The 24,633-nt window shown below is 42.1% G+C and overlaps 1 protein-coding gene across 1 annotated transcript; it reads right to left on the reverse strand.

The window, feature by feature from the left end:
- Positions 1–205: 205 nt before the first annotated feature.
- LOC127331226 (E3 ubiquitin-protein ligase UPL3) lies at positions 206–11,023 on the reverse strand. The gene is made up of 17 exons (XM_051357298.1): positions 10,018–11,023; positions 8,930–9,040; positions 8,599–8,715; positions 8,348–8,515; positions 8,099–8,260; positions 6,399–6,638; positions 6,177–6,298; positions 4,676–6,086; positions 3,531–3,629; positions 1,909–3,426; positions 1,552–1,779; positions 1,359–1,463; positions 1,190–1,270; positions 1,044–1,112; positions 839–967; positions 639–758; positions 206–550 (listed from the first exon to the last, which is right to left on the reverse strand). The coding sequence occupies exons 1-17, from the start codon at positions 10,837–10,839 to the stop codon at positions 485–487; spliced, it is 5,568 nt and encodes a 1,855-aa protein (XP_051213258.1). The 5' UTR covers positions 10,840–11,023; the 3' UTR covers positions 206–484.
- Between the last annotated feature and the right edge of the window lie 13,610 nt (positions 11,024–24,633).

Here is a 24,633-nt window from a genome sequence, read left to right on the forward strand (position 1 = left end):
TTACTAGAGGTGCAACAATTAAAGAAGCGCATACCCTCGGTCTACACACACGGCAGGTTACAATGTGGAGCTTCAAAACTGATGAGTACACACACAGCAGGTTAGAATGTGGAGCTTCAAAACTGACGAGTATCATTGTGCAGGCTCAGGAATGAAGCCGATGACCACATTTGACAAGAGCAAGGGAGGTAATTACGACCGCAAGTAACTCAAAACAGACATATCTATTTGAAGGAGTACACAGAACGAACAAAAGAGAATTGTCTTAGTCACTATAGAGATCAGTATAAACTTTAGAATATACAATGGGGAGACAATAAGAGCCGGAAAAAAGAGAAGATTTAGGCAGGCACCCCAGGATCCAGGCTCTAAACCTCCCACAAAAGAGAAGACTTAAGCCTAAGTTACACATGGCAACGAACAAACTGGATAAAATTTAGTGCACATTTACAGGTGCACCGATATCTATATGTCAGTTTTGAACCTATGAAAGATCAAATGAACCCTGCCCTTCGTTGATAGCATAAAGCAATTTCTTGTGCATAACCTCCTGCAACAATGTTCCGGTCATAGCAAAAGTAAGATCAAGAGACAATACAGAAGGTAATAAGAAGATACTCCAAGCAAAAGAACCAAACCTTGGTCGAGTACGGGGGAAGTTTAAGATAATTAGCACAAGTCATGACACTGGGTAAATCATCATCTGCAGTCTCCGTCGCTCCAGCTGCATTCGAAGTATTCGCCGCAGTGGAAGAGTGCTGCCATAATTACAAAATGCAAAGCTCAAATAACATGATCACAGGAATACTGTGATTCTGCAACACAACAACATGCGTACCTTCCTAACGATAGTCAGCTTAGGATTTAAGGCAGACAGACCACCAGGAGGAAGCCGAGGAGCACCAGTCACAAACTGGCAGAAAGCATGCTGTTGCTCCGGGGTAAATTCTGTCATGATCTCAAGTAGCTACAAACCAACAGCAGAAACATCAGATTAATTTCCAAAATTCAGCATTAAGACTGCGAAGAAGAGATGTACTCACATTGACAATGGCCGGACTCTTCGAGGTATAACCATGATCAAACTTTATATGTTCAACCAGTGTGTCCGGCTGCATAACGTGATATGTTTAGAAGAATAGAAAAGAAAAGATATGCCTGGAAGGAAGAAAGTTAAAGAGAACATTACCTCCCAAAGTTCCCGACGACCACAAATAAGATAATCAAGCTCTTGAGGAGAAAATATTTGGAGGGATGATATGTCAAATACCTAATTGGAAAAAAAGATCTTGTCAGGAATCTAATGAACAGCACTTGCCAGCAAATCAGAATCAGAAATCTTAGAGAAATGAGATGACCTGATTAAAACCAGTTTTGAATGCATCTACTTGACGCATTATTCCAGCCTTAACAGTAGCGTCCACCACCAATGAAATGTACTCTTCTAAGTTGTAAATGCTGACCTACAGAAAGTTGAGAGAACAAAGAGAAATCAACAACAGAATTAGAAGGAATAGCTGAAGCGAGAACCTAATCTGCTCCGTCACGTACCACTGTATTTTCTTCTCCTTCCTTCAGAACATAATCAGGATAGCCAGGAAGAGTGAAATCTAAACATAAATCTTCAACAGAAGCACCACGGAAACATAAATCTTCTATTTGCTGATTGTTACTAGAGCAGGACTCCAGAAACCGCTTGCGCTCAACAAGAATTTGAAGCTCTTGCAATATTTTTCCGAACTCAGCATCAAAAGATAATATGTCGTACAAATCAAGTTCCTAGTCAAGCAAAAATATATATTTTCTGTCAATATATAAAAAGAGAAAACATCTGAAAATGCTAAGCTTAGTCAGAAGGTGGAAGCGGAAATTAGGATGGATCTAGTGCTAGCAGGTTCTTGTGCTTACTTGTCCAAGTATTAGTTTATAAAATGCTGTTGACAAAGGCAAATCGAGAAGCCTTCCATCTTGCAATGCTTTTGCCATGACTCGGCCAACTAAACGGAAATACTCAATAACTTTGAAGAATTTACTACCCTCTGAAGAAGCAGTACTAGGTAGCCAAGGCCGAGGAAACAAGCCAAGAGGTGCTTGTATCAAGTTTCTGGCACCACCAGGTGAATTTGAATCAAGCTTCTTAGCTTCTAAAGTATCAGAACCATGTGGAGAATCAGATCTCCATAATCCCAAGCCAACCCTTTGCAGGTCATGACTTAAGAGGGTATAGAACTCCAAAGTTGGGCCAAGCCCAGTTCCAACTTCACCGAAGTATTCAACTTCAAGAACAGCCTTCTGAGTGGAGAACATTTCCATAACTTTGGCGGCAGAATCCAAGATACGGTTACGAGAAACACGAACTTTCTGACGCTGCAATCTACCAACCCGGACTTCTCTTTCAGTTGCTGAATTATTATCACCCTGCTGTTGCTGAAGACGATTCAATGCCCGCGATAACCCAAAAGCTGTGGAGTAAAAGTGTTGCCTTCTAGTTTCAAAAGGAAACAGAAATGGACAAGCTTTGGTCATCTGATAACACCAAGAAGGTAAGCTACCACTACAGAGTGCAAGAACATCCTGAATTTGACGAGCAAGCTTCGGTGTCAACTTACTGCTGACAAACTCCTCAGAGGGTACCTTAACTCCAGTTCCATATAGCCCATCCAGTGTGGAAACTTTTCCCTCTGCAAAATTATCACAGATTGCCTGTAATCTCAGGCGAGGAGATAACTGATTCAAGCCCTCCAATACACGCAGCAGTGCTAAAATATTGTAAGTTTCAGTTGACTTTTCAAAATCACAAGGAAGTTCCCCTTGCAAAATGCTATCAAGAAGAGAAGTACGTTGCACTTCAGATGTAGCTCTGCAAGAATCGGAGTTGGAGGATTTCAGCGCCGAAGCTGAACCTCTGACTGAGCCCTTATCCACTTCGTTATCAGCCTTCTGATATGTTATCGTGAATATATCACCCCAGAAATGGCTTCCATCATCATTAGGTAAATCAGCACCACCTAAGCTTTCTTCATCATCCTCATCATGAACTACTTGCTGTTGCATAGCTTGATATACGGTCAAATGCTTGCTTAGCTGCTTGCCACCAGTTGTAAATACCAATTTGTTTGAACGTTCATGTGCACTAGCTCCCAATGACAGGCCACGTCTATCTCGACTACCTCTGATACCATGACTACCTACAGAAGCAAGCCCAGCCATGGCAGCTGCAGCAAACGACATCGCGCCCCGGGAGCTTGGTTTTCTAAGTTCAGCAGAACCTGCTCCCCTGCTAAATGTATCTCTTATGCTGGAACCAGACGAGAGCTGTGTCTGGTTATCATTTGCTACTGAGGCAATACTAGATTCATCAGCATCTGCCAGTTTTACATCATGCACATTCTCTGGAACACAGACAGGAAGACTCCCAGGTAGAACCTGATGATTTTCAACAAAATATTCAGTTTCCAATCAATGTCCACTATCCTAGACTTGCTCTTGCAGAAAACGAGAGATCAATACAAGTAAATTGAGAATACTACCTCGTGATCATCATCTTCGTCGTCTGAAACATCATCATCGTCATCACCAATCATCAAACCATCGTCAGCCTCGAAGGGAGATGCATCAAGCTCTTCGTCCTACATGTAGAAGACAGGATGTGTCATGCACATCGGCGTAAATGGTATCATAAATTATAACATATTACACGACATATCATGTACTCGCGCCGTCCCATGGAACTTGTCTGAGGTATGTCAAAATTTGGATGTAACTAGATGCTATTTAGTGTCTAGGTACATCCAAATCTAGACAAATTTCGTGGGACGGAGGGAGTATCAAGAATTTGAAAAGCACTCTATTGAGGGAATTACTGAAAATGTAATCTAGTTTCCAATGCATGTGAGTACTTGTATGTGGTACTTACACCTAATTACACAGATATATCCAAATTGACAACCTAACATATAACAACAAAATTACAATGCTTGATTTTTATACAATTGGGAAAGCATGCACCGAACTTTAAAAGTGAAATGAGTTGTATTGGTGGGTGCTTCCATTATCTAAAGTACTCAGCCCATGGAATGTACCATAACTCCTTGAGGTATGTGCCATTATCTAAATATTATTTACTGCATATGATGAGAGCCTCTACAGATCTCATGGCACATTCAATTATTAAGATAGTAGGAGCACCTAACCGTGTTTTCCCTACATTGGTTTTACCTAGACATTGCATTATCAAGTGAATCATTTGATACTGTAGAACATGAAGGAAATATATGTCGACTTGCAGGACAAAAAGATTGACGTGAGCTCTCCTTGAGGTTATTTTGTAGCCAGCTTTAGCTAAGATGTAATTTTATTAAATCCACAAAGGGTATCTGCAATGCAATTGGCATTAAATAATAATTTCATAACCTTATTGATTGTGTCGATCTCCCTTGACGCTTGAACATAGAATTAAATAACGGATTACAAACAATCATGAAACGGCAATCAACACATGTAGGACAGTTGAATCACTAAAATCTACGTGATCGTTGAGTAGTGGGGAGGCATATTACTAAACGAAGCATTTGCGGTCAAGGATGTGTATTAAATTTGAGGAACAGGCAAATTTTCAAAACAATTACTACTGAATTCTGTAAATAAAGGTAATAATGCCAAATGATAATCAAACCTCTGAGCTACTTTGATCATCTGGTGGTTTGACTTCTGCATCTTTCTCAGAAGCAACTTTCCGGCGAGCGGCAGTCCTAGTATGTGGACCTTTTGGTTCATCCGGCGGCGATTTAACAACAGCTTTACCTTTTCCCTTCGATGTGTTTCTGCTCCCCTCCTGAGTGTCCTTCTTAGCTGCACAATCTACGGTAGCCAATGATTTTGACCTAGTTGAGGGCCGCCGAACAGATTGAGTTGACGAAGGGACTGGTGTTGTTGCACTAGGTGCCACAGATTCAGAATTTTTTCCAGATGACACTGCAGGATAAGATACTGACTCTGTACGCTGGATTCTAGGCCAGAGGAAATCTTCAACCGCTGCTAGACTTGCCAATGGATCAATGAGAACAATATTGGATGAATAATCCTTAAGTGTTTTTTCACCATGTGCTCGACATAGACGCAACTTCAAGGGCTGGGATAGAGCACTTAATCCAGAGGACGGACGAGATCCTCCAGAACTGGATGTCCTTCCAGAATGGCTAAGCACAACCGGGAAGCGTTCCAACGAAGACAGTGCACTTTGCAGTTTCTGAACTAAGAATGACATTGGAGTTTTATTCCCTATTGCGTCATTTGGAAGGGCAACACATATAAATGCTTTATATCGCCTGAGTGCCTGCTGACGCAGCTTGGGTAGGTTTGCTTCGGAGACCTTTTCCCTTTCAAAGGTTCCACAAGACAAATAATTAAGCAATGCTGCAATAATTCCACTACCAATGAACTCAAACGTGGAAACTCCATCGCCCCTGCTAAGCTCAGACAATATTTCCGCTATAATGCTGTCTAACTGTTCTTCAACACTGCATAAGACATCAAAATCATCACCCCCTGGAGACTTTGATTTCCCTTTAGCTTTTGTTTTGACAGTGTCCACAGTGGTATTTAATTTCTTACAGAGACTCCTCAGCTTCAGAAGGTCATCAGTAACAGCAATATCAGTTGAGTTGGGGTCTGAAGGGAAGTACTTATCTTTGAATGACTTTGCACGATCACTAACTGAAGCACGAAGACTAGTATTTGGACCCTCTAGCGTGCTTGGTGGTGAATTGGCAATAACAGGATTGGAACCCTTTGGTTCATCCAAGGAATTATTATCAGTGTTCACAGTACTACTGCGACGGCGGCTCCGTCTTGAACGAGAAGATGTACATGTACCAGAATCAATATCCTTTTCACGTGGTGATACTTGAGAAAGCATAGGACTTGAGATTTCCAGGCATATAAGTGACTCTACAGCATGAACAACTCCTTCCCTCACAAACATCTTCGAAAATGTTCCAGGAAGCTTTTCCATCAGAATTTCCGCTATCTGGAGAGCAGGGATCAACACCTGTGGATCTTTCCAGGATAAAATACCAGCTAAAAAGCTGCAATGATCAATATGCACGTTAGAGGAAACCAAAGTTACACATAAGCATACATACATAGAAGCAAGAAAGGCAATTTTGTATTAGAACCTGGATATGTTTGTTGTGCCAAGGAGAATTTCGATCATTTCAGCTGAGCTATAATACATTAGTTTTGCAATGATGGATAAGCATTTATGGCGTACTGATCCATTTACGCTGGAGCCATACACCTGGTAAGGGGCAAACAATAATGTGTCAAATAGCACGATTCAATATTGTCATCACCAACAACCAAAATCGAACAATGCATCAGCAAGCCAAGGGACTGACCTGTGTCATTGTAGGTAATATGTCCATACCAAATTGCTGCAGAAGTTCAGGCTGATCACGCAATAACTTCTCCCTACCTGACACTGCGATGTCTATCGAACCAGACTCACCTTGCTTGCTAGAAGCAGGTCTCCTTACAGAAGAGCCTTTCATAAAAACATGGGAATGTGCTGGTAAAGAAATGATTCCAGCAGGTAGAGGAGGAAGCAATGCATCAGCAAGGTTCACAATCTCATACATCTGTGTTACAATAGAATATGTTAGCACAATTTGCGTATGGAATGGGCCTGTGAATTAACATGTAATAACAATTATAAAATATTTTGCAGCTTTTTTAAGTAAAAATGCTAGTGCAGCTGAGTACAGACTAGCTGTTACCCACACAGATAAAATAACCACTGTTTGCAAAATGAGAGCATATATTTTTGGTTTCCAATGACTTGGTCCTTATATTTTCTGAATAAGCTGATAAATATAGAATCTAGACAGGCATTATACACAAAAAGAAAAAGAAAAAGAAAACACTTGTATATGTATAATACCAACATCAAGGTCAGCAAATAGTAGCTGGGTGCTGCCTATGTGATTGTGGAGGCCAAACACAGTGTTTCTACCCTAAGCAGAGGCTTAGGCAGTGTCTACAACTGCCGGAGGTTCTCCGCCGCTGCAAGGTTGTCCGCCATGTCTGCGCGGACAAGAGAGGGGAGAAGGGAGCGAAATGGAGGATGAAAAAATCGCGAAGTAAGAGCCTCATAAACAGAAGAGTAAGGGAAGGCTGGCCACTGCCACAGAAGCAAATGTGACAAGTAGAAGGAAGAAAACAGAGTGGAGCCTTGGGTTCAGCTGTGTCTGATGCTATGGCTCCATGGGGACCAGCCCACAACTTAACAGGTACAGATACGAGTCATCCCGGCCTCTAAGTGATGGTGCACAAAGGCGAGCTAGACACCGTCATCAAGGTCCCCCACCAATGCAGCTTCATCCTCTAGCTTCCCTGGAGCCACAGCATCACTCTCAAGCTTCCCCACCAACTTCAATGTTGAGTTACTCTCTCACCCTCGATCCCAGCATCTCTAGCCACACCCTGAAGCAGCCATGCTCCAAGTGGGCTATGTGTTTGGCGGACAACCCAGCACTTGCCTAGCACATAGCACTTTTCAAAACCTTGGTCAAGATCAAATTGATCATTGTGAATTCCAAGAGTTCAAGACGAGCCCCTAGCTCAATCTGCCATGTTTGTTGACTGCTAGCTTGCAGGACTTCATAGACAGCAGGAACACATAAACACTGGTCAAACTATTCTTGCCTATTCTGTTAAAAATCTTGTTTGCGTGCACTATCTATGTTCTGAACTTGGTGAAAATCTTAACTTTTAACTGCACCGTAAGAGCTACAGCCTATGAGCATCCAGCATGGAAATTCCTTCTAAATTATAAAAAAAAACGTTTAAGTTTCATGCCATCAATGTTCCATAGATTGATAGAATACAAACCTGAAATGTATTCATACTTGAGTGAATTTAAAATTCAAAAGAAATGGATCACTTGAAAACTTAGCCAGTAAAAACAATGATGGAACGAATTTACCAATCAGCAGACGTCGTTAAAATTAAATAGTAAGTAGCTATAATCTAGCTCAGAGTTAGGTTTTTTGGGGTTGATAGTGGAAACGTAATGTAATTTTCATAAAGCAATATTCACCTGATCAGCTGGCCTTGTTAAAGTGGGGGACACAGTTGTACCAGCAACCAACCCAGAACCTGAAAGGATATCTTTAAGTGTGCCGCTAATTCCATGGAGGAGGAGTGTTTTAGCTGCCAATGGAGATCCACTTGCGCATATTGAAAGAAGACGAATTACTCCCTTCAAGGATATGATCCAAAGTTAGCAAACTTATCATATATCATAAATAATATAGTATAGTAATAAAAGGAAAAAATTGAAGCATACTGTATATGTCAATGTGCTCAGTGATGCTTGGCCCGCTGAGTTGCTAACAGATACTAAGCCAGCAGCTTGCGCAACCAACCCATGATTGCACAACTCATCTAGTTTTTCTGGAGATGAGGCAAACGCTTCTGCTATACGAGTCAGGCAAACGGAAGCATGTTCCAGCACCTGGAATTAACCGAGACGGAATATCAGCACCTTAAGAACAGATGGCATCTTGGTAAAGTCAGGGTTGGAAACATCAATCGTACTTTTGCATCATGGTAGTTCAGAAGATTTGTTAACAGTGGAACAGCTTCCATTACAAAATCTGAGGCATCGGAAGGAAGCTTCCTACACATATTAGCAGCTGTAGATAACGCAACTCTCTGTATACATTCCACCAAAGAAACAACAGTGAGTAATATTATTATTTTTAAAAAGTAGAACACTCTGTCATAGAGAGTAATAAAAATAAATGATGTACAACAGAAGGATGTGATGTCACAAAATATCATTTCTCAAGTTTTAAATGCTGCAAAGAAACTGAAGTGTTGAAAATATTAAATGCTGGAAGAACTTAAAAATATTCAGAAAAATTACTTGAACACCCGTGGAGAAGAAGTCGAGATATGATAGCACTGCCATTAGTGCACCAGCGCGCAAACAGGCAGTTGGATGCTCCTGGGATATCTTCTTAAGAGCTTGTAAGGACTAAACAAACAAGAAAAGAAGTAAATGTTAGTGCATCAAGTCATCAAAATCATTCATACAAAATATGCAAAAGGCATGTGTAGTATATTTCAAAGAATGATACCCCCTCTGGCCCGAATTAATTGGCGCAGCTGAGGAGTACATTTGTACTAGACATAGTATATGGCCTGGAGGGAGTAGAATATTTGTGAAGTATTTAAAACAACAGTACGAGACAGGGAAACTCATGAATCTAAAGCGCCACCAAAGCATTCCAATATCAAAAGCAAACAAAGTAATTCAAGCGTCCTAGGTGATAGTACTGATAGTGGTAGACTGATCAGTTACCTATTGCAGAACCTCAACTAACTTCAATAGCACAAAGAGATCACAGAGGATTTGAAACACTTCCAAGCAAATGATATTGAGTTAAATGGCACAGTTTTGAATTAGACCCAAGAAGACTATCGTCTGGCCATACCATATCAACATGATAGGAAGGCAAAAAAAAAAAAGCCAGAAACCGGATACAGGAATCTTAGCTTCTGATTTCCACCCACTTTTGTAGTCTTCCATAGCTGTGAAATTGGACCATGACACAAAATAATTCAGATGAACAAAATGTACAGATAGCTAAACTCATCATGCACAAATAGCTGAATTGGCATAGCAAAACAATGCTAGATGGCACTGATCTGAAGGACGATCTAGGTGGTGACCTACACGGACAACAGGAGGACTCTGCCGCGATTCGTGCCTAGAAGGTCTTCCAAGCGGCGAATGAGGTCTTCCATTGCTCAACCAAGCCTACCTCTTAAGAAATCGATGCCCTTGTATAGATTTGAGTTATGTGATGTGGATGTTAAGATTCACTCTACAGACAAAATAATCATGCATACAACAAACAAGGAAGGTTCGCTAAGCAACGATATGGACCAGGCAACACGACAACGAAGAAGCATGTACTATTAGAAAGCCAATAGTGCGCAAATGCCCACCTGCTCCGCAAGGTCCATGTATTCGATGGTGAGGAGGCGGGCGCAGAAGCACGCGACGGCGCCGTAATGCACGACGGAAGAGCACGAGGACGGGAGCACGTCGCAGAGGTGGGTGAGCGCCCGCGCGGCCAGCAGCATGATGTCGGGGTTGCTCTCGTGGTTGAGCAGCCCGACGAGGACGGGCACGAAGGAGTCGACGGAGAAGCCCGCGAGCGAGTCCTCGGTGCCGATGGACAGCATCTCGCAGAGCTGCGTGAGCGCCTCCACCTGCCGGCCCTCCTCGCCGTCGGCGCGGAGGCCCGCGAGCATGCCCTTCATCCGCGCGCCCTGCGGCCCGGTCATGGACGAGGAGGACGCGGCGGCGGCGGCGGCGGAGAGCGCGGACGCCGGGAGCATGTCGTCCAGGCCCGCCCCGAGCTTCCGCAGCAGCCCCTGCAGCGCGCTGCTGGCGGAGGTGAAGCCGTGGGGGAAGGCCCCCGCGGCGGCGTCGTCGTCGTCGTCCATGCCGTCGAAGCTGAGGCCCAGCATCCGCTCGGCCTCGCGCAGGCGGGAGCTCTCGGAGGGCTCCTGTTGTTGTTGCTGCTCCTTGCCTTTGTCGGCGTTGGAGGCGCGGCCGCGGCGGCGGGGCGGCGGGTTGTTGTCGGCCGGGGAGTCCATGGGGGGCTGAGGGGTGGGAGGGGTGGGGGTGGCGGCGGAGCGGCGGGCGCGTGGAGTTGTGGTGGGGCTAGGGTTAGGGTTGGGTCGGGCGCGCTTGGAGGAGCGGGTGGAGGAGGAGGTGGAAGACGAGGAGGCTTCCGCCCGCTTGCGGCTGCGCGTTTCCATACACGAAGGGAGGCGGGGAGGCGGCGGCCGCCTCGAGCGAGGCGGCGGCGAGGGCGGCGGCGGCGGCGGCGGCTAGCAGTGGATGGGCGGCGGAGGAGAGGGCATCGATGGATTGGCGATCGGAGGAGATCTGGGTGGGGATTTGTTGAGGGAAGGAGGCGGTGGGGACTTCGCTGCGTCTGCGTCTGCGTGGCGACCCGGGGCTCTCTGGGAACTTCGGCTCTGTCCACCAGCCGTGCTATGCATAAAAACCCACAAAGACAAGATAAACTCGAAATGGTTTTCCACGTGTAAAAGCATCTCGAGTCGCGTCGAACATTTAAACGGTCTTAGTCGAGCGCTTCGAAGGTGCCTCACACAAACCCTAACGCCTCAATACCCAATCCTAGCCGCCACCATCTCAGGAGTCGAGGGTCATTCCATGGCTGGTAGAGGTCGAGGTTGTGGTCGTGGTCGAGGTAGAGCAGCAACGCATGCACGGTCGTCGTTGTCTGCTCGTCGTCGTCTTCCGAGGGGGGAGTTCAGGTTCATTGTCGTCCTTCATGGCGACTCACTTGGCATCCAGAGGCTGCCGGACAAGTTCGCCGAGTTCGTCGCCGGCAACGAGACGGCCGCGCTATCGGTGTGGGAGGCTAGCTGCAGCTTTTGCCGATGGACGTGCTCTTCGACGGGCGCGGCAAGATGTACCTCAACAACGGCTGGGAAAAGTTCGCACGCTCCCACGACCTTCAAGCCGGTTGCGTGCTCACCTTCTACTACCAAGGCGGCGAGGAGATGAGCGTGAAGGTGTTTAATGACATGTCCTGCCGTCGGCACTACCACAGCGACAACGAAGAAGACAATGATTGAACATAGCAAGTGTTTTTTCTTTGCAGCGAAGATGGCCGCTGGCCAATTGAAGTCAATAATGTAGGTTTCTGTATGTTCTTCCTGCGCATCGAAGAATAACAACCGAACACTCTCGGAGCTAGTTGGATTTTCCAGTTTGGGACATTGCCCCCTTTCCTAAAGGTGCGGGGTGGATCTTGCCCATGAATTAATACAACATGAATCTAAGAATTGGGATATGGTTTTTGTCAAGCTCTAGTTGTCCCTCCTCCTATTGTCATGCAACGGTGGCAACCTCATGCATTCCCCAACATATGTGTGCACTCATATATCAGTACAAGAGATCATCATAGAAGATAACAAATAGTTATATGCAACCATCACAAATTATCTCACAATTGTCATTAATAAGTCACTACTCAAACAAAGACATGGAGACACAAGATACCATGGGAAAGTGATAAATTGCAATACACATCATGTTTTCCAAGAGATTACAATGGGGTAGATGAAGATGTTGCTGATGATGTTGATGAAGATGATGATGATGACCACACCGAAGGAGGGTGGAGTCCACCGGGGGCGATTCCGGCAGTGTTTCCCCCTCTGATCTTCGTCGGCAGTGGCCTGCTGACTCTGTATTTATGTGTTTTTTTATCTCTGTCGTCGTAGCCTCGATGAAACCCTGGGTCATATATATAGGGGGTTTTAGGTCAAACAAAGTCTATGGGCACGAGATTGAGACGAATCGGACGGACGAGGGGAAAAGAGCACTGACCTCTTTCCTAGCCCATTGACCTCCTGGTGTCCCACTTTCCTGAAGGAGATATGCCCTAGAGGCAATAATAAAGTGGTTATTATTTATATCTTTATGTTTATAATAAATGTTTATATATCATGCTATAATTGTATTAACCGAAACATTAGTACATGTGTGATATGTAGACAAACAAAGAAGTCCCTAGTATGCCTCTTAACTAGCTTGTTGATTAATGGATGATTAGTTTCATAATCATGAACATTGGATGTTATTAATAACAAGGTTATGTCATTGTATGAATGATGTAATGGACACACCCAATTAAGTGTAGCATAAGATCTCGTCATTAAGTTATTTGCTATAAGCTTTCGATACATAGTTACCTAGTCCTTATGACCATGAGATCATGTAAATCACTTATACCGGAAAGGTACTTTGATTACACCAAACGCCACTGCGTAAATGGGTGGTTATAAAGGTGGGATTAAGTATCCGGAAAGTATGAGTTGAAGCATATGGAGCACCAGTGGGATTGGTCCAGCCCGATGACGGATAGATATACAGGCCCTCTCGGTGGAATGTCGTCTAATGTCTTGCAAGCATATGAATAAGTTCATAAGAGACCACATACCACGGTACGAGTAAAGAGTACTTGTCAGGAGACGAGGTTGAACAAGGTATAGAGTGATACCGAAGATCAAACCTCGGACAAGTAAAATATCGCGTGACAAAGGGAATTGGTATCGTATGTGAATGGTTCATTCGATCACTAAAGTCATCGTTGAATATGTGGGAGCCATTATGGATCTCCAGATCCCGCTATTGGTTATTGGTCGGAGTGAGTACTCAACCATGTCCGCATAGTTCACGAACCGTAGGGTGACACACTTAAAGTTGGATGTTGAAATGGTAGAACTTGAATATGGAATGGAGTTCGAATATTTGTTCGGAGTCCCGGATGAGATCCCGGACATCACGAGGAGTTCGAATGGTCCAGGAGAATAAGATTCATATATAGGAAGTCATATTCCAAGTTTGGAAATGATCCGGTGCATTTATGGCAGGTTCTAGAAGGTTCTAGAAAAGTCCGGAAGAATGGCACTTTGGAAAGTGGAGTCCCAAAGAGACTCCACTTGCATGACCAGCCAACCCTAAAGGGGAGGAGTCCAAGGTGGACTCCCCTAGGGTGGCCGGCCAACCCACCTCAAGGAAAGGTGGGAATCCCACCTTGGGTGGGACTCCCTCCTTGAGTAGGTTTCCCACATATGGGAGGTTTTAGTGTTGGGGTCTTATTCGAAGACTTGGACTAGAACTCTTGGGGCTTCCACCTATATAATGAGGGGCATAGAGAGGGGGCTGAACACTTCAAGCCTCAGCCTTGGCCGCACCCCTTAGAGGGCCGGCGCCCAACCCCCCTCTCTCCCCAAACCCTAGCGGTCTCTCTCCCCCACCACATCCCGCACGCTTAAGCGAAGCTCCGCCGGATTTCTCCACCACCACCGACACCACGCCGTCGTGCTGTCGGATTCAAGAGGAGCTACTACTTCCGCTGCCCGCTGGAACGGGGAGGTGGACGTCGTCTTCATCAACAACCGAACGTGTGACCGAGTACGGAGGTGCTGCCCGTTCGTGGCGCCGGAAGCGATCGTGATCAAGATCTTCTACGCGCTTTTGCAAGCGGCAAGTGATCGTCTACCGCAGCAATAAGAGCCTACTCTTATAGGTTTTGGAATCTCTTCAAGGGTTAGTCTTGATCATCCCCTCGTTGCTATCGTCTTCTAGATTGCATCTTGGCTTGGATTTCGTGTTCGCGGTAGGAAAATTTTTGTTTTCTATGCTACGTTATCCTACAGTGGTATCAGAGCCGTGTCTATGCATAGATGGTTGCACGAGTAGAACACAATGGTTTTGTGGGCGTTGATGCTCTTGTTGTCTTTAGTTTGAGTACTTTGCATCTTTGTGGCATAGTGGGATGAAGCGGCTCGGACTAACTTTACATGACCGCGTTCATGAGACTTGTTCCTCGTTCGACATGCAACTTGTATTGCATAAGAGGCTTTGCGGGTGTCTGTCTCTCCTACTATAGTGAAGATTCAACTTACTCTTCTATTGACAACACTAGTATCACCATTGTGGTTCATGTTCGTAGGTAGATTAGATCTTACACGAAAACCCTAAACCACGTAAAATATGCAAACCAAATTAGAGACGTCTAACTTGTTTTTGCAGGGTTTGGTGATGTGATATGGCCATGATATGATGATGAATATGTATGAGATGATCATTATTGTATTGTGGCAACCGGCAGGAGCCTTATGGTTGTCTTTAATTTTCATGTTGAGTAGTATTTCAAAGTAGTTGTAATAGTTGCTACATGAGGTGAACAACCATGAAGACGGCGCCATGAACCTTGACGCTACGCCGACAATGATGGAGATCATGCCCGTTGATGATGGAGATCATGTCCGTGCTTTGGAGATGAAGATCAAAGGCGCAAAGACAAAAGGGCCATATCATATCACATATGAACTGCATGTGATGTTAATCCTTTATGCATCTTATTTTGCTTAGATCGCGACGGTAGCATTATAAGATGATCCCTCACATTAATATCAAGATAATAAAGTGTTCTCCCCTTGTATGCACCGTTGTAACAGTTCGTCGTTTCAAAGCATCTCGTGATGATCGGATGTGATAGATTCAACGATTCACATACAACGGGTGTAAGCCATGTTGCACACGCGGAATACTTGGGTTTGCTTGACGAGCCTAGCATGTACTGAGACATGGCCTCGGGACAACGGAAACCGAAAGGTTGAACACGAGTCATATGGATGATATGATCAACATGTTGATGTTCACCATTGAAGCTACATCATCTCACGTGATGATCGGTTTTGGTGTAGTGGATTTGGATCGTGTACCACTTAATAACTATGAGGGATGTTGTATTAAGTGGGAGTTCATTAGTAATTAGATTAAAACATGAACTAATTATCATAAACATAGTCTGAGTAGTATTTTGAATTAATTTTGTAGTATTGGCATCCGTTTTCTACCATGCGCTAGTCTTGTTATTGAGATAGAAATACTGTTAAAATCTGACAAGAAACTTTACGGATTGGTACCGTATTGTTAAAGAATCAAGAATTGATTAAGTCCTATTGCAAACTTTTAGTAAACCTCACATTGTTGATTCAAAGAGCTATGTTTTCAATTAGTACCTAAAGTTATCTTGTCTCATTAAAACTTGAAGTTCAAATTTGTTTGAAAAGTAAGGAGCTGAAAATTTAGTTTTCGAAATAATCAAGGTATGAGATATATGTGATATCTAAGACCTTATTACAAGATAATAGAATATAATTTGGTGAGACTACATAAACTCATAAGTTTTATGGGAATGTATGAAGGTTGAAGACGCCAGGCGTCACAATCCTCCAACTATTGGGGCACTAACAATATTCGCATATCCATGAAGTGACCATCCTTAATATGCACCGTTATTAAGACTCGTCGTTTCGAAGCATCACGTGATGATCGGGTGTGATAGATTCTACGAGTGCATACAACGGGTGCAAGCTAGATTTGCACATGCAAATACCAAGGTTAAAACTTTACGAGCCTAGCATGTACAGACATGGTCTCGGAAAGTCGTCATGATATGATGGATAAAATTATGAGTGAAATTGTTCATCATATTACAAAGTTACTAATAGTGAAATCTGGAACACTTGTCATATGATGATCAACTTCAAAGTAAGAACCTCAAGGTTATTGGTATTTGACCAACAAACCGAGAAGTTATTGAAGTTGATATGTTTCTCTGAATAATGAGGAAAGCTAAAAGAGAAACTGCAAAAGATATTTTGGCAAAAAGAAAAAGAAAAGACTAGAAAGTCTAGCTCAGGTGTATATAAATGATATACATGTTATGGTTGTATTTCTAGTTAAGTCACACTATGAAATTCTTGGGTATTAATACTATATTGGTTGGTATGAAGTGTCATACAAAACAACGCAATACAAGAATACAATGGCCTAAGTGATCGACAAGGAATATGATAAGAATGTTCGCTGGAACAAAATAAAGTGTTATTATGTTCGTCGTTAGCATTCTATCTAGCCCTTAGAATTTATAATAAAGAACTTAATAATTGTTATTTTGCTCTGGTCAAATAAAAACAATGAGTTGTTCAAATTATGACATTACTCCATATATGATGGATAAATTATTATAAATCTTAATGGTGAAACACACATACATAACACTGACGCTAAAATGCCATAAGGCAAATGATTTGAATTCCACTTATTTGTGGAACCGCCATTTAGGTCATGTTAGAAAGGAACGCATGAAGGAACTCCATGCAAATGGATTTTTGGAGTCATTTGATTTTTGAATCATTTGGCGCTTGCAAATCTTTTCTAAAGAGAATGATTAAAATACCGTTCATAGGCCAAAAGTAGAACGGACAACTAACTTAGTGGAAAAATACATGATGATGTATGTGGTTCACTGGGCATAGTTGTGTGCGGGAGATTCTTCTACTTCATGAAAACTTTCAACAATGAATTGAGTATATATATGTGGATATATTCAATAAGGAAGAAGTTTGAAACATTTGAATGGATTCAAATAAATTTCAGTATGAAGTGGAAATCATCGTAATAGAAATCAAATATCTATGATTGGATCATGGTGGAAATATTTGAATTACGAGTTTTAGCGAACATCTAAGAGAGTTATGAAATTGTTCTACAACTTACGTTTCTTGGAGTATCATAGTGATGATGAAGTATCCAAGAGATATATCCAAATTTTGTTGGATCAATGATGAGATAAAATATTGATGCCATTATATTTTTGTGGATTATGCTTTAGTGACTACCGCTTTTACCTTTGAATAGAGCATCATCATGATCCGTTGAAATGACACCATACAAGTTATGGCATGGGTATAAACCCTAATAGTCAACCAAAATCGGATGAATGTCTTTGTTGGTTATCCCAGAGATTTAATTGGGAATTCTTCCCACGAGACAAAGACAAAAGTGTTTGTCAATGTTTCTTATTTCCAGAAATTGTTTCGAGTGAAGTATTTGAGTGGGAGGACAATATAATTTGATAAGGTTTATGAACCTAAGCATAATGATCAGAGTAGCGCAGCATCGGAATTGGTTTCGGAAGCGGCCACGACGATCATGGCTCTCATGACTACAAAGTGTTTTAGCCATGGAGATCGAAGTACATATTGAACCTTGTAGGTATGGTTTACTTTGTGATCAAATAAATGATTTGTGGACAAAGGATTGATTTTGAACAATGATAAACCAACTACAAACAAAGAAGTTATGATGGGCCACGACTTCGTTAAAATGGCTATACGCCATAAAATCCAAGATAGATGAATACTTTTTGAAAGTAAATGGATCTATGAAATTGATGGACTTGGATGAAATATCCTTGAAGAAGCTCAACTTATTGAAAAGTTGTTTACGACAAAGTTCAAAGAGTTGACTACGATAAGGTTAGATCTTTCGTAGCAATGCTTATAGTCTATGTGGATTATTCTAGTAATCACTACATATTTCTTTTATGAGATATGTTAGTAGGATGGCAAAATACACTACTTAACAGAAGTGTATATTAAAGGTGTATACTAGATACAAACCAAGAGTTTTGCTGGTCCATGAAATACTAGATAGGTATACGAACTTCAATTGGATGAAGTAAGTATCGCGGAGTTTGAATCTTCACTGGATGAAATAGTCAAAGAGTTTTTGATTTCATCAGAGACGATGAAGAGGCTTGCATTTGCAAGAAATTAAGTGGGAGCGCTGAGACATATTTATAATACTTATGTAGAAGACATATAGTTGGTTATAAATAATGTAATTACATACTTGATTAAAAGGTTTCATTGAAAATTAACTTCAATGAAAGGATATGGACTAAAACATATTTAGTGTCAAGATCTATGAAGATAGATTGAAACACATAATAAGTTTAAGTCAAAGTACATAGAATGGATATTGAAATAGTTCAATATAGAAATATTAAGAAAATGTTCTTGTCATGTGAAGGTTTGACAAGACTTGAGTGTATCTGACACTCGATGAGTAAAAATACATGAGTGATTTTAGATCACAAATAAAATGTACAAAATCAGATATCTTGTGCTCTAAAATGTTATGAGCATATACCGGAATGATTCATAAGATGATCATAGGACGACAGTAAGAATATCCTTGAGTACTTTAGAAGAACTAAGGATATACATATATATTTTTGTATGAAGAAATGACAAACAAATCGCTGTAAGGTGTTACACCGATATTTATTTTGTCACATATCAAAATAGAATTTCAATCTCAAATTAGACTAAGTGTTGTTTTAAAGGTAGCACAATGAACTAGAAGTTGTCTATGTTAGATTTAGAAGAGTTCTAAATATTGTGATGGATTCTACAAAACGAAGGCAGAGTATGTCATTTGTTTTGACAAATGACTGAGGATGTTGAGTCAAGAAGTTCTTTGAGAACTTGGTGTAGTTCCGATAGTGTCAGAACTTTGAAGCTATATTGTATATGACAATATTAGTGACTTATTTTAGACCGCGGAATTAAGGTTCCACCATAAGATCAAACATATTTAATGCCAACTCATTTGGAAATGAGTGATGCGTTGAGACGCAAAAGAATTACAAAATACATACGTTTCTGAGCATGTCAGATCCGTTGACTAAAAACCTCTCCCGTGAGTAATACATGATAAAGCACCATAAGGCCAAGGTGTTATATCTTTACAAATGTAAACTAGATTATTGACTCTAGTGCAAGTGGGAGACTGAAGGAGATATGCCCTAGAGGCAATAATAAAGTGGTTATTATTTATATCTTTATGTTTATAATAAATGTTTATATATCATGCTATAATTGTATTAACCGAAACATTAGTACATGTGTGATATGTAGACAAACAAAGAAGTCCCTAGTATGCCTCTTAACTAGCTTGTTGATTAATGGATGATTAGTTTCATAATCATGAACATTGGATGTTATTAATAACAAGGTTATGTCATTGTATGAATGATGTAATGGACACACCCAATTAAGCGTAGCATAAGATCTCGTCATTAAGTTATTTGCTATAAGCTTTCGATACATAGTTACCTAGTCCTTATGACCATGAGATCATGTAAATCACTTATACCGGAAAGGTACTTTGATTACACCAAACGCCACTGCGTAAATGGGTGGTTATAAAGGTGGGATTAAGTATCCGGAAAGTATGAGTTGAAGCATATGGATCAACAGTGGGATTTGTCCATCCCGATGACGGATAGATATACTCTGGGCCCTCTCGGTGGAATGTCGTCTAATGTCTTGCAAGCATATGAATAAGTTCATAAGAGACCACATACCACGGTACGAGTAAAGAGTACTTGTCAGGAGACGAGGTTGAACAAGGTATAGAGTGATACCGAAGATCAAACCTCGGACAAGTAAAATATCGCGTGACAAAGGGAATTGGTATCGTATGTGAATGGTTCATTCGATCACTAAAGTCATCGTTGAATATGTGGGAGCCATTATGGATCTCCAGATCCCGCTATTGGTTATTGGTCGGAGTGAGTACTCAACCATGTCCGCATAGTTCACGAACCGTAGGGTGACACACTTAAAGTTGGATGTTGAAATGGTAGAACTTGAATATGGAATGGAGTTCGAATATTTGTTCGGAGTCCCGGATGAGATCCCGGACATCACGAGGATTTAAGGAATGGTACGTATAATAAGATTCATATATAGGAAGTCATATTCCAAGTTTGGAAATGATCCGGTGCATTTATGGCAGGTTCTAGAAGGTTCTAGAAAAGTCCGAAAGAATGGCACTTTGGAAAGTGGAGTCCCAAAGAGACTCCACTTGCATGACCAGCCAACCCTAAAGGGGAGGAGTCCAAGGTGGACTCCCCTAGGGTGGCCGGCCAACCCACCTCAAGGAAAGGTGGGAATCCCACCTTGGGTGGGACTCCCTCCTTGAGTAGGTTTCCCACATATGGGAGGTTTTAGTGTTGGGGTCTTATTCGAAGACTTGGACTAGAACTCTTGGGGCTTCCACCTATATAATGAGGGGCATAGAGAGGGGGCTGAACACTTCAAGCCTCAGCCTTGGCCGCACCCCTTAGAGGGCCGGCGCCCAACCCCCCTCTCTCCCCAAACCCTAGCGGTCTCTCTCCTCCACCACATCCCGCACGCTTAAGCGAAGCTCTGCCGGATTTCTCCACCACCACCGACACCACGCCGTCGTGCTGTCGGATTCAAGAGGAGCTACTACTTCCGCTGCCCGCTGGAACGGGGAGGTGGACGTCGTCTTCATCAACAACCGAACGTGTGACCGAGTACGGAGGTGCTGCCCGTTCGTGGCGCCGGAAGCGATCATGATCAAGATCTTCTACGCGCTTTTGCAAGCGGCAAGTGATCGTCTACCGCAGCAATAAGAGCCTACTCTTATAGGTTTTGGAATCTCTTCAAGGGTTAGTCTTGATCATCCCCTCGTTGCTACCGTCTTCTAGATTGCATCTTGGCTTGGATTTCGTGTTCGCGGTAGGAAAATTTTTGTTTTCTATGCTACGTTATCCTACATTTCCCAGCCCATTGACCTCTTGGTGTCCCACTTTAGCTTATTTTGTTCGTCTCCAAATTTTCGAAACGTGGCCATGTAGCTTCTTTTCGAGTCATGTAGCTTCTGGAAAGTCAAAAATACTAACATAAGGTGTTTTTTGTCACACGGAGTTAGAACCAGAGGAGAGGGGATTGTTTAGAAAATCCCTGAAAACTATATAAAACATGCAAAAAAAACAATATATAAGATGCAAATGTGTGGTAATATGTGGTAATATGTGGCAATAAACTACAAAGTTCATGTATGCATTTTACATGCATCAATCTTTCATTTGTTGCAAATTTTATTTATTGAAAAGTTCTATGCTTGTCCAACATACTCAAGTTATTCTAGTCCAAGACAAGGTCTAATTGAAACTTCTAGATATGAGGCGCACATCTGCATGAGTGTTACCCATAAATATCCAAACAAAAGAACCATACTTTATATTTCATTCAGAAGCACTTAACAAAGATAAATGATAATGCTCTAAGAGCTTTTCAAACTATGAGAAAATCGATACCTATTGGATGAAAGAAAAACTGAACTAAAGATAATGACTAAGAGCAATATGATAAACTAAAAAAGCATAAACGACTAGATAAACTCCCCCAAGCTTAGGTTGATGTAGATCTTATTTATTTTTCTCCTTCTCTTCCTTCTTTGGGTCCTGATGGTTCTGAAGGTCTTGAAGCAGGCTCATCATGAGATCGTAAGCTTGCCTAAATCGCTCATAACTCTTAGCAAGATCTTTCCAAAGCTTTCCTTCCATCTTTTTCCTTGCTAGGCTTACACTCCAAGGTTGATCCTCTCTCTTTCTTGCGAAGATGATGATCGCCCTCTCCTAGAAGATCCTTGGCCGGAACCCTCGAGTTTTCCCTGTGATGAAGATTAGCAACAAGATTTATGGAGGCCAGGCAATTTCTAGGGACACTTCCACCATTTCTTATGAGAGTGTTGCGCTTCATCCCCTTTGGAGGAAGCACAACTCTCACAACAGCTAGAGGTATAAGAGGTGGGGGAATCTTCCCCTTGTCTTCAGCGTTGGTGACGTGCTCGTGATCTTGTTCTCCTTCATCATAATATTCATCATCTTCTTCTTCATGTTCTTCCTCCTCCTCCTCCTTTTCTTCTTCTTCTTCTTCTTCTTCTTCTTCTTCGTCGTCTTCTTGTTCGTCGGAGTAGTCTGATACGTCTCCAACGTATCTATAATTTCTTATGTTCCATGCTAGTTTTATGACAATACCTACATGTTTTATTCATACTTTATATCGTTTTGATGCATTTTCCGGAACTAACCTATTAACAAGATACCGAAGTGCCAGTTCCTGTTTTCTGCTGTTTTTGGTTCCAGAAAGGCTGTTCGGGCAATATTCTCGGAATTCGATGAAACAAAAGCCAAACATCTTATTTCACCGAGACGGACCAGAACACCGAAGGAGAGCCGGAGAGGAGGCCCAGGGCCCCCACACCACACTGGGGCGCGGCCTAGGAGGGGGGCGCGCCACCCTATGGGGTGGGCCCTCCAGGCACCCCCTTGCGCCGCCTCTTCGCCTATATAATCTCTCGTGGCGTGAAAACCCTACAACAATTGATGAAACTCCAGAAAGACTCCAGGGGCGCCGCCGCCATCGCAAAACTCTATTTCGGGGGACAGAAGTCTCTGTTCCGGCAAGCCGCCGGGACGGGGAATTGCCCCCGGAGTCATCTCCATCGACATCACCGCCATGTTCATCGCCGTTGCTGTCTCCCATGATGAGGAGGGAGTAGTTCTCCCCCGAGGCTGAGGGCTCTACCGGTAGCTATGTGGTTAATCTCTCTCTCCCATGGTGTGATCTTTATGTGATCATGAGCTTTGTATCACTATTAATCTATGTGCTACTCTAGTGATGTTATTAAAGTAGTCTATTCCTCCTCCATGGTGTAATGTTGACAGTGTGTGCATCATGTAGTACTTGGCGTAGGTTATGCTTGTAATCTCTTGTAGATTATGAAGTTAACTATTACTATGATAGTATTGATGCGATCTATTCCCCCTTTCATAGCTATTGTTGACAGTGTGTATGCTATGTTAGTACTCGGTCTAAATTGCAACGGTCTATTATGCACTCTAGTGGTTACTCTAATATGAACTCCGGATGTTGTGGAGCTTGTTTACTCCGGCTTGAGGTGTGCTTTTGTAGCCCTACACGATGAATGGTGTTTGTTATCCAACAAGAGAGTGTAGAAAGTAGCATTTATTTATTCAGTTATGTGATCAATGTTGAGAGTGTCCACTAGTGAAAGTATGGTCCCTAGGCCTTGTTTCTAAGCATTGAAACACCGTTTCCAACAAGTTCTGTTACATGTTTGCTTGCTGCCATCTTTATTTCAGATTGCAATTACTACTTACATCATACATTATACTTGTATTTCACTATCTCTTTGCCGAACTAGTGCACCTATACATCTGACAAGTGTATTAGGTGTTGGAGACACAAGAGACTTCTTGTATCTTAATTGCAGGGTTGCTTGAGAGGGATATCTCTGACCTCTACCTCCCTGAGTTCGATAAACCTTGGGTGATTCACTTAAGGGAAACTTGATGCTGTTCTACAAACCTCTGCTCTTGGAGGCCCAACACTGTCTACATGAATAGAAGCGTGCGTAGACATCAAGCTATTTTCTGGCGCCGTTGCCGGGGAGGTAAGGTAAAAGGTATTCACATCCTCGGACTACTAAGCTATTTCCTATCACTGTTGCCGGTGTGTGAGTGCTCGAAGCTATTTCCTTTAGATCCTGCAATTATATCTTTTTGTTTCTTGTTTTTATTTTCACTAGTTAGGCTTAATGGAAAACAACAACAAAATTAGAGATCTTTATGAACTTTATATTGAATTAGGACATGATGTGTTTGAAGAGAGAATTAAAAAACCCATGGAAATTTGTTTGCAAAATAGTTGTAGCAATGTTATTAGCATGAACTCTTTGAATACTATTATTGCTAATGTTGTGGAAGAATTTAAGCTTGGGGAAGCTGGTTGTGATATTTTTAGTCCCCCAAGTTTTGAGGAGAAATTTTCTTTGATGATACTTTGCCTCCCATTTATGATGATTATAATGATAGTGGTATTTTGGTGCCACCTACTATGGAGGATAAAGTTTATTATGATTATACCATGCCTGCAATTTATGATAATTACAATGATGGTTGTGATAGTTTTACTCCCACTATTACTAATAAAATTGATTATGCTTATGTGGAGAGTAATGATACTTTTATGCATGTGAATAAGAATGCTTTATGTGATAGTTATATATATTGTTGAGTTTGTTCATGATGCTACTGAAAGTTATTATGAGAGAGGGAAACATGGTTATATGCATCTTAATAATATTAAGTTTCCCCTCTTTATGTTGAGAATCTTGAAATTGCCCTTGTGTTGCCTTCCTATGCTTGTTGCATTATGCTTACATGACTTGTTTATTTACAAGATTCCTTTTCATAGGAAGTGGGTTAGACTTTAAAGTGTTTCTTATTTGCTTTTGATGCTCTCTTTTGC

Source organism: Lolium perenne, chromosome 2 (assembly GCF_019359855.2).
Source record: "Lolium perenne isolate Kyuss_39 chromosome 2, Kyuss_2.0, whole genome shotgun sequence".
NCBI lineage: Eukaryota > Viridiplantae > Streptophyta > Magnoliopsida > Poales > Poaceae > Lolium > Lolium perenne.

Excerpts from the sequence above, each read along its gene's own strand:
- LOC127331226 (XM_051357298.1), bottom strand. The coding sequence starts at position 10,839 with ATGGAAACGCGCAGCCGCAAGCGGGCGGAAGCCTCCTCGTCTTCCACC. Across the intron at positions 6,087-6,176 it reads GGCACAACAAACATATCCAG|CTTTTTAGCTGGTATTTTAT; the intron begins GTTCTAATACAA and ends TGATCATTGCAG. Across the intron at positions 1,780-1,908 it reads ATAAACTAATACTTGGACAA|GAACTTGATTTGTACGACAT; the intron begins GTAAGCACAAGA and ends TTGCTTGACTAG.